The following is a 26934-nucleotide window of genomic DNA, read 5'->3' on the forward strand; positions in this document are numbered from 1 at the left end:
TCCTTTTCCTCTGCGTTCAGATTCTAGTCCATGTGGGCTTTCTGACAGAGGAGTCTGGGGATGTCTTCAGCCCCAAGGTGCTGAAGGGGGGTCCTCTGGGTGAGATGGTGCAATGGGCCGACATCCTTACAGCCCTCCATGTGTTGGGACACAACCTCAAGATCTCTGTTTCTCTCAAGGAGCTGCATGGGTAAGTGAAGATTTGATTTTGTGATTTTTTTTTTTTTACTGTATTTTCAAGCTGTAGGCAGAACTGCTGCAGTCACTGTACGATTCGCAGTCCTGATGTTTATCCATTCCAAATTTTATGAGAAATTCTTTGATGAATCTGTGCAGGATTCCTGTCTTATTTTATGGGAGTTCAAAACATTCTCTTTTAGCTTATTTGTTGAATAAAAATGATTCGTTGTCCATTCTGGATGCTCTGCAAACTGATCAGCAGCCCAATCTCAGCGCCGTTGCCCACCCACTGTTTTCGATCACCTTTGGCCACACACAGATAAGCTATCTCTCCTTCCTGCAGAGCATAGTTTCAGCCTGGGGGCTTGACAGCATCTCTACAGTTTGTGCACCTCTTTCGTGCTGCAGCTCACTGACTCCGGAGTGATAACGGGCTTGTCGCATGTCATCACAAACATAAGTGCTTGTGCCAGTGGACACACACACACACACACATGCACACACACACAGCATTTCCTCCAGTCAGACAGACGGGATGGTTTAAAAATATAAGGCTACTGATTGTCACACCGGCGAGGTGCAATCGGAGGAGTTCAGAAAGCCGACCGGTTCTGCCTCAGACGTTTTTGCGGCGCTGTGATCTTTCAAAACTGCTCCAGCTTCACGCTGGCTGGTCAGGAAAATGACTGTGTACAAGACTTGATTTGCTGTCGATTCTTTAATGCCAGTGGGTGGAGTGAAGCTGGAGCAGACAGGCCGATGATAATGCGTGCTTGTTATCGAACACTGTATCCGTTGCTGTGGGGAAGAGGTCAGAGCATTGATGAGTTAAAGCTGCCCTTTGATCTTAAATATCAGGCCGTGCAGAAAAGCTGCTTTGATAAGAACAGACTAGGGAGATCAGTGAGGTGGGAAAGATGCCGCGGTGGGAATGCTTCTGCCGACCGTGCTATTATTTACCTCACTAATTGGTGTCATGGTGTATTGAATCACTGCAGTCTGCCTCCATTGGGAGCACCATCAGAAATGTTTAGAAAACTGCAGAAGTTCTGTCAGAGACTCCCAAACGCTGCAAAGAAACATCGGCCAAGGTTAGGGCTATATATGTGTGTTTTTGAGTGTTTATGCTACAGCAGAGAGAGATAGTTGATATTTTATTGGTGTACTGTATGTACATCTATTTAAGCGTGCAGTGGCCATCCATTAGAGTTGATATTAGACTCTATTCATCAGAAAATGAAATGTTCAGCCTTAGAGAAAATATAATGGAGGGCTAAAATTGAAGCCAAGTGGATTTATCGGGCGCTGACCATTCCCTCTTTGCTTGCAGCCTCACAAAACATAACTCAGTGTATATATCCTACTCTTTTTTTTACAAGCTTCTTAAACTGGTCATTAAATGGCAGATGCTGCAGATCTATAAATCCCTTTTCTGTGACTATTAATGATTACAAAAAGGGAACCTATCTCTCCATCCATTACTCTTACTCTCCCACTCGCTATTTTAAATTGACAGATCATTATGTGGGTTGTGCTCCCACATATTCCCTCAGGCTTGTATCTATTTACATTTCCTACTCTTCACTTTCCCACCCAGGCTTTTCAGAAAGGAGCTTAGTATTGCTGGATAGCCTGCTGTGGCTCTTATGTGATTGTTGATGTGTTTAGAGTTTTCTCTGATAGACAGATTAGCCACAACCGGAGCTTAGTTACAGTGGGAGTCAAACTGTTGGTTTGCATCACATAAATGCCTCTAATTGGCAACATTCATGCTCTCTGGTGGCTTCACTGAGTCGTCACTTTGACTGGCGTCTTCCCTTTGCTGTCCTGCTTAGACAAATCAGTAAAGCTCACATATCTCTCATTCAGCCACAGTCTTTTTCTCAACAGACATACGCTGGTTTACTTTCCCTGCAGATGCTCCACTAAAATGTCAATAAGAACAAGGAGGAATAAACTCACTGCACAATCTAGTCTTTTGTTGCCCCACACGATGCAAAATGTTCTCAAAATGCTCTGCTTACTCTGTCTTGGGAGTATGTGATTGTAATTTTTCACCAATTGTAATTATTATTATGCAATTGTATTATTCAGTTTTTAATATTAATCTGTTTCTATCTCATGCACCAATCAGTGATGGAGTTGAAATGGCAGCTATGATAATAATTAGACATTTCTAAGAATTATTAAATAGCTGGTTTACCGAGTGTGTCTGTGTTAGGGCTGCATGGCATAACTGTCTATGCAAATCACCCAGAGAGGCGTGATATGTGTGATACACCTCCTCTTACCTGTTGATGTACACTGTTTTTTAGCTATGCTTGTGGCTGCTCAGTGGAATGACATTGTCAGTCTGTTGGTCGTTTCACCTTTTTGGTTCAGATTGAAGTGTCTCAACAATTATTGGATGGATTGTGATGAAATTGAGTACATACATTCATGGTCCCCAGATGATGTATCCTGCTGACTTTAGTGATCCCCTGACTTTTCCTCTTGCGCCACCATGAAGTTGACACTTCTGATTTTGAATCAAATGTCTCGACAGCTATTGGAAGGATTGAAATTTGGTACAGATATTCGTGTTTTGGTTTTCCCCCAATTTATCATGCAGCACCACCATCAGGTCCAACTTTGACTTTGTCTAATACTCCGGTTTATAACCAAATATCCACAAAACTCATGACACCTCCAACCTGACGGAGCCGTTAGTGTTGCTGTCGACTCTTAGTCTTGTTAATCTATGATCTTGCGCCGTGAAATTCAGAACACCACTCTTGAGTGTCAGATGGATGTCACGGTGGAGCGACCACTGCTCTGACAACGGCTGCAAATTGGCTCACATCTTTTAAGGCATATGTTTCATGGCAAATTCTGACTTCAACAGTGAAAACTAAACAGTATTTAATATTTGAGACTGTTTTAAAATCGTATTTCTTCTAAAACACAGTGCCAATGATGGTAATGAGATCAAATAGCTTTCTGTGGTATAACCTTAAAAGATATGGCTGGTGTTATTTTATATTTGTCTTATTGTCAACGATCCCATAAAAATACCAAAATTAATGATAGATTAACCCATCGCTCAACACCTTTCAACTTTTTTATCTTCTTTCTGTGGCTCTCAGCCCATTTAAAATGTTTATAGAAAGGCTCAGTAATCTCCTAAAACAGCTGGGCACTGTAGTTTTCAGCAAACATTATGCAAACAGAAAATACAGCATTCGTTGGGGACTATTTTCAGCTGTGGATTGATGCACAATTTGGTGCTTTAATGAGTATTAATAGCACCAGGACGGCATGTGTGGGGTTGATTCAAAATAAACTACAATGCCCATGTTTGTCATAATAAAGGAACGTGTGTCTCATTTATGTGTTTTTAATGGTTGTTGGACAACAGTGGAGCTTTGGCACAGAGGCACAGATGAATGAGCTATATCAGGCTTTGGCAACCAAGGAAATACTTTTTTAGTTCATGGCTGGTTTTTGTCTTTTCATGAGATTTGCTGACAGTAATAAAAATACAGCGTATCACCAGCCTTATCCTTTAATAATATTGCACTATTATTCGTACTGTCTTAAACTGAAAGCATCCCCCACGAACCATTTCTCCCTATGTATGTGTGAAATGAGAAAAGGTAGTAATGAGAACGTTGAGATATGAATTTGAGAACCTTGTTGACAAGAAGCTGAGTCATGAAGAGAAGAGTTAAAGACAGGAGCGGCAGAAAGAGAAGAAAAAGAGAGGAAGAAGTCTCTCTTCATTCTTTTACTGGATTTACTGTAATTCAAGCAGAGACTGGAGTGGCTGTGACATCATTTCTGTCAGTAACATCGGCACACTGTGGGAAGGGCCCTACAGCAGTTTGCAGGGCGGCACAGACAGCTGTCACTTCCGCTTGGGGATCTCCCCTCATCTCCTCCCAGAGAGACGCGGGTAATTAGCCAGCGACAGAGCAGAGGGTCTCAACACCTGAGAGAGAGAGAAAAAAAAAAAGAGGGGAGAGGTAGCTGCAGCCTGTCAGGTTTAGCAAATTCTGTCAGCAGACTGAGAAAGTAACGTATGCACACACCACCACCCAATAGTGTTGTTATCCAGAGAGAATTTGATGACACCGATATTTCTGTGCTTTTTCAACAACACTCCCTGTCCTCCATGCACAATCTTCCCCTTTCCCTTGCTTTCTCACACTGATTCAATGTCACTGTTGGTACATATTGTATCTCAGGCTCTCCCACTTTTCTGTTCTCTGGTTTGACATACAGGATGTGAGCACTGCTTTGCATTTTGCCAATGTCGTTTCTATATCAATTATGTCTAGTGGGCTTCTGTGGAGCACTTGACAGAGCACATTAACGCAGTCCCCAGGTAATTCCACCTTGTTTCTCTCTGCAAACAGACAGACGTGCCTGAATTGTGTGAACAGTAACCTAAAGAAAATGTCATATTGGGGGGTCAAATGCGTCTGTAATCCACCAGCATAGCCCAAACGGTGAATGTCATGACAGGCATATGCAGAGGTGTAAAATTAGAAACGTGAAATCAAAGCTGCTTTTTCCTCGAAGCTCTAGCAACGAGCTTTATTATACTGCCAGTTTCAGGTCGTGCCTTTCCATAAGTGCTGATGCACTCTCACCCTGCAGGCTTCTGATTGATGTGCCTTTGTTTCTCTGCTTTGTGGTGAAAAGCAAAAACAGCAGCGTTGTTAAAAATAGCCAGTGTAGTCAGTCAAATAACATCATAAGGATTCATCTTTAATACAACAGTGTAATACACTGGCTAATTGATGTTAACAGTATGGTGGTTTTCTTTGGTGCAATCACCTTTTGTGTGATATGTGACATGTGTTACACGTAGGGCTTGGTGTATTTCATTTTTCCAGACTGTCACAGAAAAATATTAGATTTTTTATAAGGAGCTGAGTGGTTTAAGCCTGTTCTCTCACAGATTTTACATCCCCGCATATACCCAGAATTGGTGTGTTTTCTGTTGCATAAGGATGCTGTTTACAGCAGTTTAAGAAAATGAGGTCCTCTTGTGATGTTGACAGCTCAGAAAAGTGCTTCCAGAATAGAAAGTGAAGTGAAAAACAGGGAGAAATACAAATGAGCTGCTGATTTAGCACCGTAGTCCCCCTTAGTAAGTTACAAAACCCACAAAAACAAAGTTTAAAATCAGATTTTTTTTCCCCCTGATGTTTTTATTATTGATGTATATATATTTTTTAAATAATAACTGAAAATAATGAGCCATAGCTACTCTTTATACATTTACACAGCTGTTCAGCACAAAAAAATAGAGTGTTTCTCACGTGCTGTGACAGTGACCAGATTAATGAGCTGCTTTATCATGAAATCTGCAAGTGGCACATCAGCTGTATCGGATCATAAGAGAGACAACATCTGAGTTTTTGTCTTTTCCAGCTATCCTACTGTCTCAAGTGGTCGTTTAGCATGCCAGACCCCGCTTGCACTGCCAGGCCAGCTTTACACACAGTGGCACGTCAACTCTACTCTCTGCTCATGTCATTCCTCCCACACTGTGAGCCCTTCTCTCCAGCCTTCAGTAAACTCCTTGCCCCTAGCCACAGCACCTCATATGTGCCTGGAAATCTGCCTCAGCCAATTCCCCTCTCTGTTGGACATACGTGCCCTTCCTTTAAGAAGTAATGCAGTGCAGCTGTGTGGCGTCGTACACTCGTTTGTTTCTCTACCTCTCTTCCTTTCCCCCGAACTGGTGAGCGACTATGGTGCCAGTAGCCAGCTGTGAAACAGAGAAATTGTGCCCAATGGTGGTTGTCAAGCGGTGTCAGGAAATTTATGCAAGTCTTGCACCTTTGTTCTTCTCTTTGCAGGCGTCATTCTCTCACAACTTATTTCTTCCTCTCTGAAGTATGATCTTTTTTTTTCTGTAAAGCTCACAGAAATACTGCGTTTGCACATGTATATCTTAAAGAATAATGCTGACATTATTCTATCTTTCTATTAAAAATCCCCTGAAGACCCCAAAGCCAACAATGGATTTATCTGACTTATAATTATTGTCTATGCAGCCAAAACCATATAGAGCTCATGTTTCCTGTACCACTAAGCGTTGTCCAAAAACACATTCAGAACAATAAAGTTGTTGTGCATACATCACATGCTCATGGTTGCCTGTTTATACAGTTGAGAAGAATAAACTACACCTGCTATGTTCATTGTAATAAACCAAAATGTCACTCATATGCAATGGTATGACTCTATTATGTGTTTTTAATAAGTCTTGGAAGAAAATAGAGCTGTACAGTCTATCACGGAGGCATATCAGACTGTAACTGCACAGACAACACTTGTTAGTAGGATAAATTCATTGTTGATTTTTGTGTTTTCATAGGATTTGTTGATAATGATAAAAAGATAAAATAATGCCAGCCTTATCCTTTAATCCCATGTGTGTATATGTGTGAGGGAGATAAAGAGAGATAGAGTTGTTTGTGTCTGGTACGGTATGTATGCTTGTGTGTTACTGTATGTGTGTGTACTCCCATTTCCACACTCCTGGCTCCTTAATGCACTTTAATCCTTTTACTCTTCCCTTAAAGTTTCCATGGATTTGCATATATCCAATTAAACCTCTGAACACCAGCAGCTTCAATGGATCTGTGACGAGCGGAGTCACGTACAGTTCTACACTCAGTCACTGTAATACATCTGCTCTCACATTAATGCGCGTCAGCATTAAACTATGAGAGCCCATGTAAGGCCATAATTTATACTTATAGTCATAGAATGAAACCTCACATACATGCATACTGCTGAAACATTCGACATACATACACTACTCGCAAGTGAAACCAAACACACATAGAAAAGAAAGAACACGTTCCAATGGAGACGTCATACAGATACATTTTAATTTATCACAAAAAATGCATGAATGAGAGCTGTTTCGGTATAATGTGGAAGATTTTGATTCAGTGTTTTTCTTTTAAGTTTGCCTTGAACTTTGACTTTTTCTCCACTTACACACACACTTCTATACTTTCCACACCTGGAATGTGTGTGGTTGTTGCTTTTTAAGAGGCAACCCGCTACCAATATCTCAAAAATATTAAAAGCAAAAATGCCCACCACTACAACCTACATATATGCTCTGTAAATCACATCTTTTGGTCTATTTTAAGAAAAAATCTGAAACCAAAAGGGAGAATTTTATATTTTAAATTATTTGATTTTATGTTTGTGCCGAGTTTTACATTATTACAATGGCAATACAGGAAATCAGACAGTCACACTAAGCCTGATAGCATCCTGCTACACAACACAAGAGACTCTGAACAACAACCCACATTAGCTTTCCTGCTAAAGTCTCCTACTTATCTAACTTACATACATGAACACAGATCTTGTCCTGCACCTTAACTTGTTGAACAAGCCACCAAGCAAACGTGCACCGCTAACGTCGGTTAGTTAGTTAGAGGCTGGTTTGGTCTTTCCACTTCAAAATCCATGTTAACGACACACTATCTGTCCAACTTGTAGCAGTTTGTTTACTTTGTCTCCATTCCGTACTGTGTAACACCAATAGACTGCCCACTAATGACAGCTGAGACTAAAGGGAGCATTTCTGATATTTTCCCCAGATATTCATTCTGAAAATACACTATTAATAATACTTTTATAAAGCATGGTGGCATTATTTTTGACTGCAAAGAGGGATGAGTAAATGTGATTTCAGTTGGACTTATAATAATAAGATGTAAAATATGGAATTTTCTATAAAAGATTTGTATCATCACTTTTCTCTTTCTTAATCTTTTTTACACTTAACCTTGCCTATCTCTTTCCCTTCCGCCTTTTATGAAGCACTTTATCATCTATATAAATTACGTTAACTTGTTATCATATAAACTTACTTGCCTGCATCAGGGCCTAACTGCAGTAAGATCCTGTCATCTGGACTGTCTTGTATCCTCCTGCCTGCATACGGCACTACACACAATGTAGAAAACAGAAACACTGCTTAAGTGAAGAGCTTTTGTTTGTGTAAGCACTGAATTGCCTGGGTGTCTACCTTTGACTGATGAAACTTGAAGCACCATTGCTGACACTCTCTTGCTCATTATCCCATCTACTGTAGGGGAACAAGACGCCATGCTTGTTTCCACAAGGCTGCAGTGCTCACTAATTATGATCAGTGTCCAAAGAAAGATCAATATGCTCTTGTTTTGCAGGTATTTGTATTTGTGTGTGTGTGTGTGTGTGTGGATTCTGGGTTGCACATGATGTGTTTCTGAACAAGGTAGCGAGAGAAAGAGGGAGTGCAAGGTCATGGGTCTATGACTACAGCTGCAAAAAGATTCATGAAGTGTATGCAGTTTAACAAAAAAAAAACGTGTTTGAGCCAACAGTCACTGAACACAGCATTTTTCTCCACTACTTGCAGTACAACTGTGATCATATTTATATTTTACATGTCTGCTCTCTATTTTTTAGAGAGGCTTTCATTAATATTGGCTACTTTTCTTCGCTGAAAGAGAAGGCTGTCTGTCATATTTAAACAAATGACTTGACAGTGCTCTCTTTTTTATATGATCTCCTTTGATCACAAAACATTTACATTTTGTACATGTTAGATATTTATGATTTTATTTATTTGCAAATAATTTGGTTTTGGTTGCAATATCCATTTTGTGGCCATATATATGTCTCAATAACACAGTTAGACATTTCAGATGTAACTGAATATGTAGCCTGTAGCTCTGCCTAAATTTGTCAATTAATCATTACAGTTTTTGATAAATTCACAGATAACCTTTAATGCTATATATATATATATATATATTTAAAAAATCTAATCAAGTGTACGCTGCAGAGCTGGAAGGTTTCCAAATGTGTGTTGTTGCTTTCTTGGCACAAAGATGTATATCACATGTTTTGGCTGTACAACTATAAACTATACACAGTCAAAATGAGAGAAGAAAAGAGAGAAAAATCAGATCTTATTACATCCCTAAATCAGATCTTTTCACAATATGTATCCACCACTTCATCTTATTGTGGGGACAAAAATCAGCTAGGGGACTCACTTCCCATATGAGGACAAGATTTGGTCCTCACAAGGTTAACCATTTATTTTTAGGACATGATTTTAGGGTTAAGTTTTTCATTATAACCAGGCTAAGGTTGATGTTAGGGTCAGATATGTAGCAGATAAGGATAAACCTTCAGGGAATGTCAAGTCAATACATTATCCTCACAAGTATAGTATTACAAATTTAGTCTACAGAACTGTATTCATGTATTAATGAAGATATTTTACAGTATACCAGAGCTGGTCCTTTTCACAAACTGCCTCATATTTTACAGATCTGCACATCCACACCTCTTCTCCTGGGCTGTTTTTTTTTTTTTTTTACTGTGGTGTAGCTCTAAAGAACTGCTGAAGTTTGACAAAGCAATACTCTAATGAAAATAGACACGCTTGATTGCGTTTTCCTCAAGCAAAGTGTTACCTTGATCCCAACTAAACACAGCACTCTGAAGCCATGCTGTACTTTGTCATAGCAGACAACAAACTGAAATCACCTGTCTTTCCTGTTTCTTTTTTGTAACAGGAGGCTCTTTTGTAACTGCTCTAGTCTGGTTTTAGTTATTTTTTTCTGGCAGCAGACTCTTGATATCGAGACTGATCGAGCCAAGCTGGTTCATTGCACAGAATAAGGGCACAGTATCTCTACAGCACTGACATGTTCATTCATTCACATAAGTGCCCTGTGTTTAACTGGAAATGTATAATGAAGCCTCATTGTAAAAAAACATGTCCATCACTTATGGTAACTGTAATATAATCATTATTATTCCAAAAAAATGTCTGGTAAGACAGCTTACAATGCAAGAGAGAAGAACACCGAATGCAAAAGGCGCTATTGTAGCACTCTTGAATTTAACATTTATGTGGTAAGTGCTTGGATGGCACCATGATGGAGACAGATTCAGCTCAAATAATGCTTGAAAGCAACCATCCCTCTGTATCTGTCAAAGACATGTGGTTAAATAAACGTGCTGTGTCTCTCGCATAATATGTGTGTTTTCGTGTGAGAATCAGAACGAACCGTGCAAATAAATTGGGTGGCTCCCCGTTGCGAGGCATCGCTGCTTGGTAGCGTTGAATTCTGTGTTGTAAGGTTGAATAGCCCTGCCGGCGTCTCGCTGAGAGCACTGACATGCTTCACAATGCAATTGGGCCCTTTCACTCTTCCTGCTTTCAACTATCACTCTCGTCGTGTCTCCCTCTCAACTATACCCGTTTCATACTCGCTCATATCTTCAGAGTAACGGGAGAAATTGCATACAGCAGCTATGAAAAGTAAGGCGGTCCCATCAAAATTAATTACTCACCTGATCGGTTGTTAGCATCTTGATGCATTAAAAGTATTTCAGTTCATTAGTAATTTTTGTTGGTCCTTTTCTGGGTAACGATCTATCATTACTTTAAAATGATAAAATCTCTGTCATCACAACAATTTTCACAAATATTTTTTTAGTGTCTTCAATCTTCTGCAAGACTACATTCATCTGTGCAGCCATTATAACACTGGAGGAAAAATACTGACAATTTTTTCAACTGCACAAACACTGCAGCCCTGGTTAAATTGCTTCACCTACAACTTCTGCTGGACCTGCACTATATATTTGCCTGATCATTTAACAGAAACATTATTATCTTTATACAATAAAGAAACAGTTCCAGTCATACTGTAACACTTTACAAACTGCAGTCTGTGTTTCATTGGACTGAGGGTAAGCTCAGCAAGCTTTTAGATGTACACTACCTTATTTGAGATATTGTTCAAGCACACAACACATAAGCTTTACCTGCTGTGTTTCACTTTTGCAGAAATATTTTCCCTTTTACAGTTGTGAGATGGTTATTCAAACTCTCCTAGGGAGTGACATTTGCTTTTGCTTTTATATTTCTGTCTTTTATCTCTTCTCTCTTCTTCTGTGGGGATTACAGTGATTGTTTGTATGCCACTGTGCACATTGCTGGGCTGTTTATGATGCTAAAAGCACATCTGACCTGTGTGTGTAGGTTTCTGGGGGTCCCTCCAGGAAGAGGAAGCTGCCCACTGACAGGACCTCTGCCTTTTGACCTCATCTACACTGACTACCACGGCCTGCAGCAGATGAAGCAGCACATGGGTCTGTCGCTGAGGAAGCACAAGTCAGTACTTTGCTCTCTCTCTCGGTCTTGTCAATAAACTGTCACTCAACAGTAAGTGATGTGCTTGTTTGTTGCATACATTTTTATCACTAATTGCTTTTCTGCTGAAATACTTGACTATTGGCTTATTGACAGGCTAGGGTTACCGGCTGGTGGACACTGGGCAACTTTTCACTGTGCGTCAGCAAAAGTTTCCGTTTGGGAGGGGGGACTTTCAGGCTTTGAGGTTTATGTCACTTCCTTTTTCTCAGGGTTACAAACTCTGCTTTTTTATATGCTTCACATTTTAAGCAGACAGGGCTAGTTGGTTGGCAGCACTGTAGCAGTCACAGTGTACAAGCAAATCCTTTTTTGTCATATCCAAACAGAAAAAACAAAGCAAACCAATTTTAATGCAAACTACAACTCTGGGTGGAAAAGATATTTATGAAAAAGGAAAAGAGTGGAAGAAAACAAAGGTTTTAGTTATAGCAGTGTGAAAATAATGATCATGCAAAGGATGGCTTTCTAGGGTGCAATTCAGTTAGCTGATAATGTGTAGCTGCAATACAGTTTGTTTTCATTCCATATTTTACTGTCAGTGTTGAAGAGGAGAAGGGTGCTACACCCATTAAAAAATTGACACACACATTTCACAATAATTCATCTTGGTTCTCCTGCATTTTGAACTCTCTAAAGTGAGGCACGGCAGCAGTAAAAGCCTCCACTGATTCCAATCAGCATCAGTCCAACGTCAGCTGATCGACCAACACTCCTCAACTGTCACTGAGTGACAGACCAATACTTTAATTCCCTCCTCAGCCCTGACACTGATTAGAGATGCAGGGCACTGGTAAATCTTCTCAGATTGGATTACATCAATTGATTTTTGACTTCCCATTGTGAACATTCACTGCTGATAAAGTGCTGATGTCATTTTCTTTGTCTTCTCTCAGGCTGTTTATTGTGAATTAAACACATATTTTCTCTCTCTTCTTTTTTTTAGATTTTTTTTGGCATTTTTGCCTTTATTTGACAGTGATTAGTAAAGAGACAAACAGGAAACAAAGCAGAGAGATGGAATAACATGCAACAAAGGTCCCTGGCTGGAATTGAACAAGGGATGTTGCAGTTATGTGGCATGCACAGCAACCATTTGGCTATTGGGGTGCTCCCACATATTTTCTCTCTGTTAACATATTTAACTTTAATTTCCCCTTTTGAGGTATCGGCTTAACATTATCAGAGAGAATTTTAAGCATTTTTCAGTCAATCCAGAGAAATTTGCTCATGGCAAGATAGTTACAGTATCTCCTAAAAATGTGTTCAGCATTCCAAGATGTGGTCGAATCAAATTCAGTTTAGATCCGTCCAGGTTGAACTATGATTCGTTCCAGCTGAGAGCCCCGTGGTGGCTGTGAAACAAGGCTGTGATTTAAGCCTCAGTCGTCTCACCTTGAGGCCCGTGTACTGTGTGCTCAGTGAGGGGAGTACTGGCAGGGGACATGGATATCCATCACCACCGACAGCTTTACAAACCAAACCTCTTGACACTGTTGTACTTAAATGAGCTCTTATAACTCAAAATGAGAATACGTTCTTAGTTTTAACGTTGCTGCTTATAGAATGTCCCTTACTGTTTGATTTGGATGTACCTCTGTCATTTATGTTGCTGGTCTGGTCTAATTGCGCTGTGAAAGATAATGGGATCATTCTTTCTTGTTTTTGCTGTTTGTCTCACTCATCAGTGTATTATGTAAAAGCAAGAGACAACTTTGTTCTAATTTTAGCTCAGCCTATTTTCTATTTTGTCCCAGGTGCCACATCCGAGTGATTGACACTTTCGGCACTGAGCCTGCGTACAACCACGAGGAGTACGCCACTCTACACGGCTACAGAACTAACTGGGGCTACTGGAACCTTCACGGCCAGCAGTACATGACCATGTTCCGTATGTGGACTTTTTCATTTCATCCCTCCAACGGAGATTTCCTTTTTGCTCTTACTGAGGTTGAGGATGTACATCTGCTCACAGGAGAAGATTGAATTAAATGTCTGCATGAATTCTGACAGATGATTATATATCTAGAACATGAAGTGTTTTGATACGTGTGCATGGACATGTGTACATATGTGTTTATGTGACTGAAAGTGCAAGCAGATTGCGTGAGGTTATATGCCGTCCTCAGACTGTCACAGGCGAGGCTTTGGGCAACAAACAGACCGGGGAACTCATTCAGAACAGCTGTGGCTGCACAGATGCCTAAAACCGCCTACTGTGGCCAAGCACCAGTAGCCATACACACTTTAGCTCATGCACACACACACACACACAGAAATGTACAAAAACACACAAATTCACAGCACCTTTGGTGAAATTGTAAGCAGAAGAAACTTCAGCTGTTTGCGTATGCCTCCAATTAATTCCTCAACAATGGATTGCCCCACTGTTTCTGAAATACTGTTATCATAAGCCTGACACTGAAAGATGTCAGCTTTCATTTCAGGTTAGAAAATTGACTGAAAATACTGCTTCTCTCTGCTTCCCACTTGACATCTCCCTGCTGTTGTGGATTTTCATCGTGTGCGCTACCATTCATAGTGCTGTATTGTGTGCTGAAAGCTGTAAGCTGTGGCATATTTTAGGTAAAATCCAAACTCTCTGCGTGTTAAAACTACAACAAAGATGACTGAGCAGAAAGCATTGCTTTTGCTGAATTGTTTCACCTCATTGCTAGTTTGCAATGAAAGTCAGCCGACCAGGTAAAGTGAGTGCAAATACACTGTATTGTTTATTGAACTGCTTATTGAGCTCAACTTCAGTAAGTGCACCATTTCTACTGTTTCGTACACATGAATAGAATAATATATTATTTAAAAAACGATGAATTTCAGCTTATCAGAATACCCACAATGCTCCCTTGGTTCTGTATACTCTACTCTGTTCAGCACTCTGGATCTCCGCAACAGCTCTTTCAGTTTAATCACTTTTTTTTTTTTTTTTTTTTTTTGAGACATGAAATTTGACTTGAAATGTTGTATTGCCAATCGCTTTGTTTGTCCTTGGCAGCCCACACCCCAGACAACTCTTTTATGGGTTTTGTGGCAGAGGAGCTGAATGAGACGGAGAGACTGAACATTCAGAGGAACAAGGTTAACAATATGGCTGTTGTGTACGGCAAAGAAGCCAGCATGTGGAAGGTCAGTATCACACAGTAACATAATTAGCACATTTTCCTTTCTAATCTGTGAGAAGAGGAAATGATTTCACTCTGTGTGAATACATAACATTTTGGTATTATGTTTTTTGTGGAAGTGGAAGATTTTTTTCTATAGCTATAGCTATATACATTATATATATTGATGCTGCAGAGATGCAGCTCAGCAACCCTTCACAACATTTCACTGTGAAACACCCACTAGATGTTACATTTCCTGCAAACAAGTGACTTCTAGAAGAATCTGGCCTTAAGTGTGATGATTGAGGAACAATTGTTTTTGTTTAGAGCAAATTTTCCCTCCGAGCCACTGGCAAGGTTTCTCGCTCCTACTGTAACTTTGAAGTGTGCTGCAGCCTCCCCCAAGCTTTGGTTCACATGAATCCGACTGCAGCTTTGTTCCTGCATTTCCGTAGTATTGCCCATTTCTCAGAACAACTTGAGTCGCAGTGTAACATTTGTGAGTCTGAAGATTGCTGTGTAAACGTCAATAGTGTTGGGGTCTCTCCAGACAGTGAATACCCCTTCGTTGAGAGCGGGCTCTTCTTCCACCCGCAGTTTTGAGATAAACATGTGAGATTTTTGACAGCTCAACACTCGTAAATTACTAATATTTCGTATCATTTTCTCTCCACTGTCTCTCTTCTCCCATCCCTCCTCCTCATACTTCTGCTCTCACCCTGTACTATTTTGTCTTCATTCTCCTATGATGCATCATTGATGGATCCACTCAGCTTCAAGTAAGTGCACCTGCTTCTCACTGACATTATCGACTGATCAAAACTCACACCAAGATTGTTCCTGACTTTCTGTTTCCAAAAAAATATTTTCCATTTCAGTTATGTGGGCATGAATTTATACCTAACAGCCTAACTTTTAAATATCAGTTCTGGAAAGAAATATTTCAAAATATAATGGGACTTACAGACTTGTCTGTAATAATATGTCACAAGATCTAGATCTGTTAATAAAAAACACAAACCTCTTATGTAAAGTAATATAGAGGAACATAATATAAATGTTTACAACAAATTTCAAATGACTGAATGAATGGAGTTTATTTTTCACTGGTTATAGCCCCTTTTCTCCATGAAGAATGAAGCTTACAAAACTTCTACAGCCGTCTTTTAAGTCTGCAGTGCCTGTGTGTTTGATTCTTAAAAGATAGATTTTGAATATCGCTTTAAGTAAAAGAAAGTGTGATTTCATCTCAGTGTCGCTCAGAAACAGTATAATGGCACAAGATGAAAAAAGAGGAGTAACGCTCAGATGACGTTTATAAATGATTTATGCCTTGAAGACAGAACTTCGGTAAATAATTCATAACATTCCCCAAGAGACACTTTTTGAGAGAAACTAATTCAGTTTTACCTCAGAAGCTATACATTCATTTCAGTCTTTCATGTTCCATTAAAACTCCACGTTTACTATACGGGAAACCAGAAGTCTGGGTTTGTTCCTGAATCAGGATTCGTCTAAAATCCCACTGACATTTGTAAATTACTAAAAATCCTGCCTTGGAGCATAGCCTTTCTCTGTTGTGTAGTTTACTCCACATGTTTCAATAAGGACAGTAATTAATAAATATTTAATTTCATTGTTTTTAGCAACAGTTTGCCAGCAAACGTTTGTGGATTAAACTTCACAGCTTGACAAAAGAGACAAGCCCACTGGAGCGACGAGGGACCGCTGTTAGTTCAGACATAGACAGATAGGGAAGAAACCAAAGTAAGATCGTGAAAGTTTCAACTATCATGGATGCTACTGGGTTGTAGAATGCGAGAAGTGAACTGCAGGAGCACATTGTATCTTATTTCTGAATGAGGGATTGCACTGAGTTACAGAAGGCAGGACGTGACATTATGTTTTCCACTTTCTATGGAAGAAGAATTATCTTACACTGTTAACCAATAGGTGTTTCATTCTATTAACCACACTATATAGACTATATAGACACTTCCTGTTTTCCAGAAGTCCCTGAGGGCTATATAGTTCCTTATCCCAAGGGAAAGGAAGGAGTACTGCATACTGTAAGTCACTAGTGGCTTATTGTAAAATATGCAATAGCTTCCCTGCTTATTTGTTATCCCCACACATTTAAATATATAAATGGAAATTTATAAATTTACCAGCAAAATCACCACTAAAATCATGTCAAACGTCCTTTTTAGTTACATGTTCCTTTTATGGAAACTATAATTCACAAATTTGAATCAGTGTTCAAGGCTTAATGTCTAAAATACCAAATTAATTATCCAAACATCATGAATTGTATGGGAATCATATCCAAATCAGCACAGTCTGGTTACAATTTATGCCCTCCCTTTCCTCGCTGTGAGGAAACCTATATATATATATATATATATATATATATATATATATATATATATATACATCTATACAGAACAGCAGACCTTCATTTTTCAACATACAGTATAAATGTCAATGTGCATTTAAAGCATTCTTTTAAATGCATACATATTAAATTAAATTCTCATGAAGGCTCATTGTAAAGACTTCTAATTCTGTTTCTCGGAGCGTTTTTGATGTTTACATTTCTTGGCGCTGCTGCAACAGCCGTGTTCATCTCTGCACGCCCAGACAGAAAGGAAGTTGGAGGACGCAGAGGCTGATGTGTTGACAGAAGTGTTGTATTTCTTGTTTTGACTGGTCTCTTAGTGGCCAGTGTTGTCACATCTTCCGTCACTGATGCATTTTTCTTCTGCCCCTTCATATCTGCCTCTTTGCGGAACGCCTCCCTCATCCTCTGGATTTTTGTCCTTTCTTGGTTGTAGGCTTTCCTCAGCTTTTCCATGTCTTCCTTTTCCATCTCAAACGCTTCTGTCCTCACACATGATGTGTTTCTCTGCTTCAAAGGCCTTCCTCCTCTTATGTTTTGCCTTGAGTTCTTTATTGAATGCTTTTCTTTCTTTTTCAATGTTCTCTTTCTCTAGTTGGAAAGCATCTCTCATTTTCTGAATGCCTATCTTTTCCTTAATGTAGGCCTTCTTCATCATCGCCATCTCCTCCTTTTCCACCTTGAACGCCTCTTTGTCATCACTTTGTCATTTTCAGCATTGAAGGCACTCCGCTTCATAACCTGCACCCTAACTTCTCTGTTGAAGGTTTCTCTTTCTTTTTTCATGTTCTCCTTCTCCAACAGGAAAGCCTCTCTTATCCTCTGGATATTTGACTTCTCTTGAATGTAGGTGTTCCTCGTCCTTTTCATATCTTCCTTTTCTACTTTGAAGGCCTTTCTGTCCTCAGACATGGCATCTTTTTCAGCATCATATTTTGCCTTAACTTTATTGAAGGCTCTTCTTTCTTTTGCCATAGCCTCCTTCTCTACCCAGAAAGCCTCCCTCATCCTCTGGATGTCTGTTTTTTCTTTATTGTAGGCTTTCCTCATCGTAGCCATCTCTATCTTTTCAATCTGGAAGACCTTCCTTGCTTCACACATTGAACGTTTTTCAGCATTACAAGCCTTCCTCTTATTTAATTGTGCTGTGAACTCTTTCTGGATGGATTTTCTTTCTTCATTCATGTTTTCCTTCTCCGACTGAAAATCCTTCCTCATTTCAGCACACTCTCTTTGAAAGGCCTCTCTCTCTCCTCTCGTTCTTTCTCTTTCCTTCTCCAGCTCCTCTCTCATCCTGTTGATAAGTGCCTCTTTACACGCAAGTTTCTCCCATGCCTCATCTACAGAGGGTTTTTTGGCTTCTGCCTCCATTTGTTGCTGGAGCACAGAGCGTGCATGGAGATTCATCTGGAAGCCCAAAGATCCAGCATGCACTTGATATGTAGTGATAAACATGTAGAGAAAGTGTAGCTTTTCCAACTGAAAGTGGATCTTGATAACTCTGTACCTGATGAAGAGTTCATTTGGGATGGAAAAGTTTAACTTTTTCTAAATGTGATATAGGACACATTTTTTCAAAGGAGCATTCAGTCTTTGGGAGGCAGAAATTATTGTACAATTTATTTTCAGACAAGAAAGATGGTTGTATATCTTGGAGTGACCTTTAAATGCTGAAAACACAACAGAATATACAGTGCAGTGGAGTGATTCCATTTCATTTAACCATGTCAGAGAGAATGAGCTTTAATCATGAGATTAGTGTTTTAACAAACCAACTTAAAACTTCCTGGAAGCATGTGACATTGATGTGACTACTGTTTCTCAGATGTTTCTCATCTCTTAAAGACATGGAGAGTGTCTGTCAATAAACATTATCTTACAATTAGACTAATAAGGTACTTACCACCAAGAGAGGTGGGTCTGGTAAAAGTTCCATCAAGTACATTTCAAATGCTTGTTGCAGATGCAATGGATGCTTTTCTTGTCAACATGCCAACATGTCCAGTAGTCAGGGCTCTGTGTAATGAAATGACTTCTAAGATCACCACAGTTCTCTTCAGCCAGTTCCGTTATGATGTGTAGAGTTCTAAATTCTACGTACGCATCACAGTGCAGGTCTAATGAGCTCTAGTTAATACAAGACAGAGCTCCATACAAAGTCAACTTAAATCAAATAAACTTTAAAACTACGCATTTAAGCAACATAATACTTTCTTGTTTACATTCATACAATAATAAAATACATTCAGACCAGCAAACATTAAGTCCCTTTTCTAAATTAACATAACATGGCCGTTTACAGTTTCATCCCCTCTTCACATTCTTCACTAGTAAAACTACTAAAAATATATTCAAGTGGCTGTTTGGAGCATTTTTGTCCATCTCAGACTGTAAGCTTTAACTCTGCTTTCACATGTCTCAGTTGTTCTTTAAAAGGCTTAGCTCACTATCCATTAGATCCAGCTGAATTTCATCAGCTTCAGCTGTAGTTTGTGTGTTTCATCTGTGGTTTTTCATCAAATCTTAATGGTATCTCTCAACTCTCAATCAGCTCTGAGCCATGTGTGAGCTCTTTTGTGCATGAACTAAAATTTGAAATGACACACAGCTGCCCGAGAAACATTTAGTAGCCAAGTGCCCAATTACTTTTGAAACATTGCAATTTGGGCACTATGTGTTTAAAGGGCTATATCTCCTACACAGCTCTTTCTATATTCATGTAAACCCACACCCACACACCCCCAAATTAAAGCTGACACTTCTGATTACTGACATTTCTTTCATGTCCATTTGTGTCCATTTCTTTGGCTTTCCTTGGCTAATGTGAAAATAAAGAACTTGGTGTTTATTTTCACAGCCGAAGAAATCCCTTTCCCTTAGGATGGTATTTGATTTTGGAGATATTTGGTTGGTAGTTAAAGTTTAAGTATAAAGCAGAATGATCAAGTTTTTATATTAGTATTTGTATTTTAAATATTCATATTTGTATGTTTTTATCACGAGATTTTTGATTATTTTCTTGTGTGTAGCTGCAATATTTAATTGTAAGAATTGTAAGATGAAGTGTGCTTGACTTGAAGTAGTAAAGAGCTAAAACATAAAAAACCTGAACCTGAAATGAACAGAAAGCCTACAGTAGAGTACTGGATAATTACTGATGATATTAGTGGTAACAACAGCAGAGTCAGCTCATTAGATCAACTTAAGTTTGCCTCATTACCATCAACCAATACTTTTGCTCGGAGGAGAGGTACTCTTGCCCTGGGGCGTACATTCCACTGGGGACTGGGGAGGACATGTACCCCCCTTTTCAAAATCCTGTTTGTATCTACCCCATTTTCAAAATCCTTTTATTATCATTTTTTTAAACTGCAAAAATCATGTTTAATATGCTACTGTTTGGCCAGCCCTCAGATTCTGGCTGAGAATGTGAATTAAGCTTTTGATTGTAAGGCCCTGATATATTCCAAACAATTGCCACAGACGAGTAGCGGACATGGACCGCCTATCTAGGCGGTTCTATAGTACATTTTGGCGTCTGTGGACGTGGATGTGTTCCACACATGCGCACTTGAAAAATTGCTCACTGAATGAGCAAGCAGCTGTTCATGAAAATGAAACGACAACAGCAGCAGTCAAATTTAACGTCTTTCTTTGGAGAGGGGATGAAAAGAAAGAAAGGAAATATGATTTGGTTGATTAGAAGGCTATTAAGTAATTTAGCCCTGAATAATCATATTTTCTTTAGACCTGTTGATGTAAGGCTAACATTGACTGAGCCAACATCAATACACTCTTGCTAGGTAACATAGTTACTATTACTAATGTTGGCTGACGAGCAAAATAGTCACCAGCCCTTCAAATATTTCACATATTTGAGGAGGCTGAAGACCTGGCTAAGAAGCACAATGGTTCAAATTCTAAACAGTGTAGCAGGACTTTATCCTTGCGATTGAGTACAGGTTCTTTCAAGTGAGGAGAAAAGAAAGGACAGTATAGAAGGATGGATCAAAGGAATTCGGATAAATAGAGAGATGGGGTTGAAGGGAGAGATAAAGGAGGAGAATAAAGAAATGCACTTCATATTAAAAGCTTGATTAATTGACTGTCTTTAATCTTAAAAGGTAATTGTTAAGTATGGATACCTAAAGGTATGAAGTTCTTGAAGGATCATTAAAAAGGGGATTACAAAAGGCATGTATTTTGAGTTACACTATGAGAAGGTAGAACCAAAGCCTATCTAATCTCAAGTATTATCAATACTCATCTATTGATAGTGCCACAATAATTTAACATAGATTTGTCAGTCCTGTTCTTCTATATATATATATATATATATATATATATATATATATATATATATATACATCCATATATATATATCCATAATTGAATAACTCAAAATGTGAAGTTCAGTAAAGTTATGGGTTAAAAAATACAGAAAGACAAGACAATACAGTAAAACAGCTTTTTCATATTCAGTACTATCCTGGCAGAACTCAGCATAATGACCAACTTAATTACTTCCCGCCTAACCCCTAAATATATGTTGAAATGCAGGACTCCCTGTTATATCCCCCACTCCTCCCTGTCAAACCATAGTTATGCCCTTGCTGTTGTCCTTCCCAACACCTTCAAGTATTCCTGCTCTGCCCTTTCTAGAGTGGTCATACAGTATGTAATACTGATGTATCTGTTCAATTCATTAACTGGCCACTGCAGTGAGAAGTGCTTTATAATGTATAAAGTAAATACAGTGCAACTTAAAACAAGAAAAAGCAAAAGCATAGCTGGCTCAGATTGCCTCAGATTTACTGTCTGACATTAATGCAGTCACTTCAAAACTAAATCATCATAGAAATGCTGCATTTGCTGCTGCATGCACAATTAGCAGCATTCGTCAGATTAAATACAGGTCTGGCAATCTGTACTTTGATCTGTGAATTTTCAAAGCAACATAAGACATCGAACAGAGCGACGGAGATGACAGAATGTGCCCAAAACAAGTCAAGAGGAACAGCCTCAAAAAACAACGCATGCTATACATAAAGTGCAGCAACCAGAGGCTAAAACTGATCAATATGAATATAGTTGTCATACTGAATGGGGATTTAAAGAATTATACTAAGAAGAATGGAAATGAGGATGTTCCACTTTTTGTAGCAGTGTTTCCACTGGTTATTATGTTAAAATTCCCCTTTACAGAGTGCTCAAGTCATTTTGCCTTCCTCCTGTATGTCTCAAAAGGGTAAGGAAAAGTTCCTGGCCATCTTGCATCGCTACATGGAGATCCACGGGACGGTGTATTATGAGACACAGCGTCCCCCAGAGGTGCCTGCCTTTGTCAAGAACCACGGTCTGCTGCCTCAGCAGGAACTGCAGCAGCTCCTCAGAAAGGCCAAGGTGACAAATTTTACTGAGGCTTTTTATTTAAGATGTATACTGATGTGATATAGACTTACTATCTCCTCCTCCTCCTCCTGCCTTTCATTTTCCTGTCAAGCTGTTCATTGGATTTGGCTTCCCATACGAAGGTCCCGCCCCTCTGGAGGCCATAGCCAATGGCTGCATCTTCTTGCAACCCAAGTTCAATCCCCCTCACAGTTCCCTTAATCACGAGTTCTTCAGAGGGAAGCCCACCTCCAGGAAGGTAGATGCACTTGTCACTATCTTATCAGTGAGCATGATGAGCACTCTCAGTAGTATATGTGGTGGTTAAAGGATAAAGTTGACAATTTTCTATATTTTTCTTATAGTCAACAAATCTCATGTGCAGAGCCAAAACAAAAATGAACTCATCCTACTTACAAGTATTGTGTGTGTATCCAAAGCCTGATATATGGTATTCCTCTTTGCCATAGACCTCCATTGTCCAAAAACTGTTAAAAACAAGTCAGTGATCCAAAACATTGCACTGGGTGACATGTTCCTTCACCCCAAAGAGTATGGTTATTGTAGTTTGTTTAGAAACATCTCCAAAGGCTCCTGAAAGTAGTTCCTTATTCAATAGACAAACGCGGTTCCATTTACAGATCATTGCTAGCTTGTTGTGCTACATATCACAACCTCTTGACTTTTACAGTGGTGTTTTACTTACTTACTTACTCACTTACTTACTTACTTACATAACCATAATCATAGTCTCTGGGATGAAGGAACATGTCACCCAGTGCAATGGTGTGACTCATTGACGTGTTTGTAATAATTTTTGCATAACAACAGTTGTCTACAGCACAGAGGAATATATCGTACTTACTACACACAATACTTGTAAGTTGATCAATTCATTGTTGGTTTGAGATTTGTTGACAAGAAAAATATAGAAAATCACCAGCCAAATCCTTTAGCGATATTGTTACGTAATACAGTCATTCAATAGCTGACCATCTGTTCACATATGCACACACTTTCAAATGTTTATCTACAATTCATACTATACATAGTATAAATAAAAATGCATTGAGTATGCCACACTTATACAACTTTGTGATCTCCAACTGTTTGGTTGAACGGTTATTATTGTGATTGTGAAAATATCCCTTTCATTCCTTGTCAGGTGTCCTCTCAACATCCCTATGCAGAGCAGTACATTGGCAGGCCGCATGTCATCACTATCGACTTCAATAACTCCGAAGAGTTTGATGCAACCATCCGTGAGATCATGGCAATCAATGTATGTTGGGGGTGTTTTCCATCCATACCCACTACTGCTCATTCAACAAAATAATGGTCCTCCAATATTGTTCTACCACAGTATATATTACAATACTGCACAATAGTGCAGGTGAGAGCATAATTGGCTCTAGCACACTTCATATTCTGGTTTGACCCACTTTTGAAGCCCTCAGCCTTTAATAGAGCTCTTGATCACGGCATCCGACATTACAGCAAAATGCTTAGCTGGCTCCCTCTCCGCTCTCCGCTCTACGCACCGCTAATTGCTAGAGATATTGAGTGGCTCAGTATGTAAACTGTGCCCACACCTGGGTTTACATGGCAGCTTTCCAGAGGTCTGCCCCACAGGCATTAAGCATTGTCCGCAGCAGATCATATTAATCAATCATGCTGTGCTCAATCTGCCACCAGAACAGCACCGCGCTACAGCTAAGCCAAGCCTCTCGCAGTGCCAAGATGCATGTGTACCTCTACCTGCCAGGTGTGTTAAATAGACCTTGTGTTTCCTGCTGATAGAGGAAAAATGAAGTACCCGTTATGGCACTGTAAATGCTTAAAAAGTGGATCCTGAGGGAAGGAAAAACAACACTAATCACACAGACAGAATGACTTACATGTAAAAGATGAATTGGAACTAAGAGCAGCTTTATTTTCCATCATTTTGACAAGCATGAGTGCCTAAACAGACAAAATGGAAAATAGTGCATGTCATTTGTCATTTGTAGTTGTGCTAAGAGGGTGGGGCACTAGCTGACCTGGCTAGTTGTGTGAAACTGGTACTTACCGAGACATAGAGCTAGTGCCTAATGAGAATTCAAAAAGACAGACCATGGTCTGAAATGTTAAACAAGTATAGAATGTGTGTTTTAAGAAGATCCTGTGTTTTGATCATAGTATTTAAGCTTATGTAGTGCAATGTTCAAGTTTAATGAGATAGATCCTACTATAAAACAAAAAGTATGTTTCGTTATATGTAGACTGCAGCTACGTATAACAAAACCTTGTAACCTTGTAAAAATACAGCGTTGTTGTGAAATCACTTCACAAATCATTTCACATCATTTTTAAAAGACAGACACGCTCCTTTTGTAATCATAGACTTTAACAGTAAAATGAAATTTCAGTGTATTAACACAGTCTTGTAAAAATACAGTACATTGTACAGTACCAGTCAAAATTTTTGTTTTGACTGGTACCGTATGTAAATGTACTTTTTTTTTTTTTTTTTTTTTTTTTTTACAGTGTGCAGCACAATTGATAGGCTGGCTACTAGCACACAGTGACACTATTTATATGTATTCACAGCCAGCTCAGCACATAATTTTCTTTACTCAACATGTCTTTGGATAAGGTTTGTTCGTACTGCTGCTGTTAATATTGTTGATTTTGAGCTCAATAGCTGCCTGCCAGCCTGAAACACTGTTGCCTCCGATTTTATTGGCGCCATGGCAACAGTGCATGATGGAAATAAAGAAACAGGCAGCTGATAAAGAAGCACACCTGCCCGATCTTACTCACTACCTGAGCTTGTGAGCCTTTTTTTTGGTGGACGTGGCTGCTCCCAACTCGCCCCAGGAATGTGGATGAGATTGCATTTCATTTTATGTCATCAATGATGGCATGAAATAATAAATGTCGCTCACATCTTTTTGTGGCCAAGCAATGCCATTAGTTTATGTATATAAATTGCATTGTCATTTAAAAAAATGTTTTCCACTGCTGAATTCAAATCACCCTCTATGAAGCATTTTCTCTCTCTCTCTCTTTCTCTCTCTCTCTTGCATTCTATTATCCAAAGATGCCCAAAAGGCAAATTGCATTGTGGAATAGCTGATGAAGTGCCAGATACATTTCATTAAACTCGGATGAAATAAAGTAATAAGAGAGTGCTAAAAGGAACACAACACTAAAAGGAACCATTTATCAATTTAAAAGCCTGAATGCTTTAGTAGCCTGATAGTAAACAATGAGATCTCACTTTAATACCATGGGAGACACTCAGAAGATATTCTCCACCAGGGATCCACCATACAAACCAACTGAAGACATGCTAGCCTTCATAATTATTGATGTTGTCAAACTACAATAGGCTTTAAAATGCAGTAATTAATATAAATCTCTAAAGACATCAACCTGCACAAGTGTATCTTTCTGTCACTGTCTGCATAAAGTGCTAGAAAGAAGGGGAAAAGCTATTGATTGATTATCTCAGTGAATTTTAATCCATTATCTGCCATCAAAAGTCAGACATTGAGTGACAGAGACACTTATAACTGGACCCAAAGGACCCAGAATGCACAAAAACACCAGTCTCCTAAGAGTGGGTTGACCTGTGGTCCACTGTCAGTTTAATCCATTGTTTGACATATTGATGTAGTCGTCACTAAAAATAATGAAATCAATTTTCAAAGCTGTCACCTGTGATGTATTAGGTCATTGATTTTAATGTGGAGCTTGTGGCATGATATAAGCTTCTCACAATTACGCTAATGAATGTGTCAGCTTTGATTAACTATCAGATGCTCAGATGCTGTAATTACAATGGCTTGGTTCTGTAGACACACACACACACACACACACACACACACTCCCCCACTGTTTCTTCATCTGTTTGCACATCTGTGTGTGCAGGTGGAGCCATTCTTGCCCTATGAGTACACCTGTGAGGGGATGCTTGAAAGAGTTCATGCTTACATCCAGAACCAGGTGAGTCTCAAAACTCAACCAAATCATCAGGCAAAGATGCTTTTGGGGTTGTAATACTATAATAGACAGTCCAATAATAATTGGATGCAGTATCTGTTGAAGCATATGTTGCCTGTCAACTTGTGTTAATAATAATTTTAGGGTTGAATGTTCAAGGTTCATTTTAATTGTCATACAATGCGAGACTGCACAATAAAATGCAGTTGTAGCTCCCTGCACACTACACGCATAGACAAAGTATTTACAAATATTAAAATAATTTAAATTAGAGTAGAATTAAAGAATGCATTTGGCAATAAAGTAGAACAAAGTTAGGAAAGTAGCACTAAAGAAGAAATTAAAAAGGAAAAACAAGATCATATATATGAAGAATATACAGTTAGATATATGGTAAATGGACTGCATTTATATAGAGCTTTTTTAGTCTACTGACCACTCAAAGCACTTTACAACACATGTCAACATTCACCCATTCACACACACAGTCATACACTGATAGCAGAGGCTGCCATGCAAGGTGCCAACCTGCTCATTGGGAGCAATATAATGCTTTACAATGTTTCTAATACTCACTCACCCATTCACACACACACAATTTGGGGTTTAGTGTC

General features: G+C 39.1%; 2 protein-coding genes across 5 annotated transcripts in view; one reads left to right on the forward strand and one right to left on the reverse strand.

Annotated features, from left to right (window-relative positions):
* Positions 1 to 26934, forward strand: part of LOC121884998 (alpha-1,6-mannosylglycoprotein 6-beta-N-acetylglucosaminyltransferase B) — a 63883-nt gene that overhangs the window by 30987 nt on the left and 5962 nt on the right. For all 3 annotated transcript variants that reach the window (XM_042394155.1, XM_042394154.1, XM_042394156.1), the window contains 9 exons: positions 21 to 190; positions 11255 to 11386; positions 13183 to 13316; positions 14436 to 14566; positions 15318 to 15323; positions 22190 to 22345; positions 22446 to 22592; positions 23499 to 23615; positions 26249 to 26323. In XM_042394155.1, the coding sequence (XP_042250089.1) occupies positions 21 to 190; positions 11255 to 11386; positions 13183 to 13316; positions 14436 to 14566; positions 15318 to 15323; positions 22190 to 22345; positions 22446 to 22592; positions 23499 to 23615; positions 26249 to 26323 (1068 nt within the window). The remainder of the gene's footprint in view (positions 1 to 20; positions 191 to 11254; positions 11387 to 13182; positions 13317 to 14435; positions 14567 to 15317; positions 15324 to 22189; positions 22346 to 22445; positions 22593 to 23498; positions 23616 to 26248; positions 26324 to 26934) is intronic.
* Positions 16999 to 18959, reverse strand: LOC121885000 (protein CROWDED NUCLEI 4-like). 2 transcript variants are annotated; one of them, XM_042394158.1, is made up of 2 exons: positions 18846 to 18959; positions 16999 to 18349 (listed from the first exon to the last, which is right to left on the reverse strand). In XM_042394158.1, exons 1-2 carry the CDS (start codon positions 18885 to 18887, stop codon positions 17597 to 17599), a joined length of 795 nt encoding a protein of 264 aa, XP_042250092.1. In that variant the 5' UTR covers positions 18888 to 18959; the 3' UTR covers positions 16999 to 17596. The 2 variants fall into 2 exon arrangements, with proteins under 2 accessions (XP_042250092.1, XP_042250091.1); XM_042394157.1 differs by having other exon boundaries at positions 16999 to 18449.

The sequence above is a fragment of the Thunnus maccoyii genome, chromosome 18 (assembly GCF_910596095.1).
Source record: "Thunnus maccoyii chromosome 18, fThuMac1.1, whole genome shotgun sequence".
NCBI lineage: Eukaryota > Metazoa > Chordata > Actinopteri > Scombriformes > Scombridae > Thunnus > Thunnus maccoyii.

What these genes read in the sequence shown, in the direction of transcription:
- LOC121885000 (XM_042394157.1), bottom strand. Translation starts at nt 18,397, where the DNA reads ATGTTTATCACTACATATCAAGTGCATGCTGGATCTTTGGGCTTCCAG.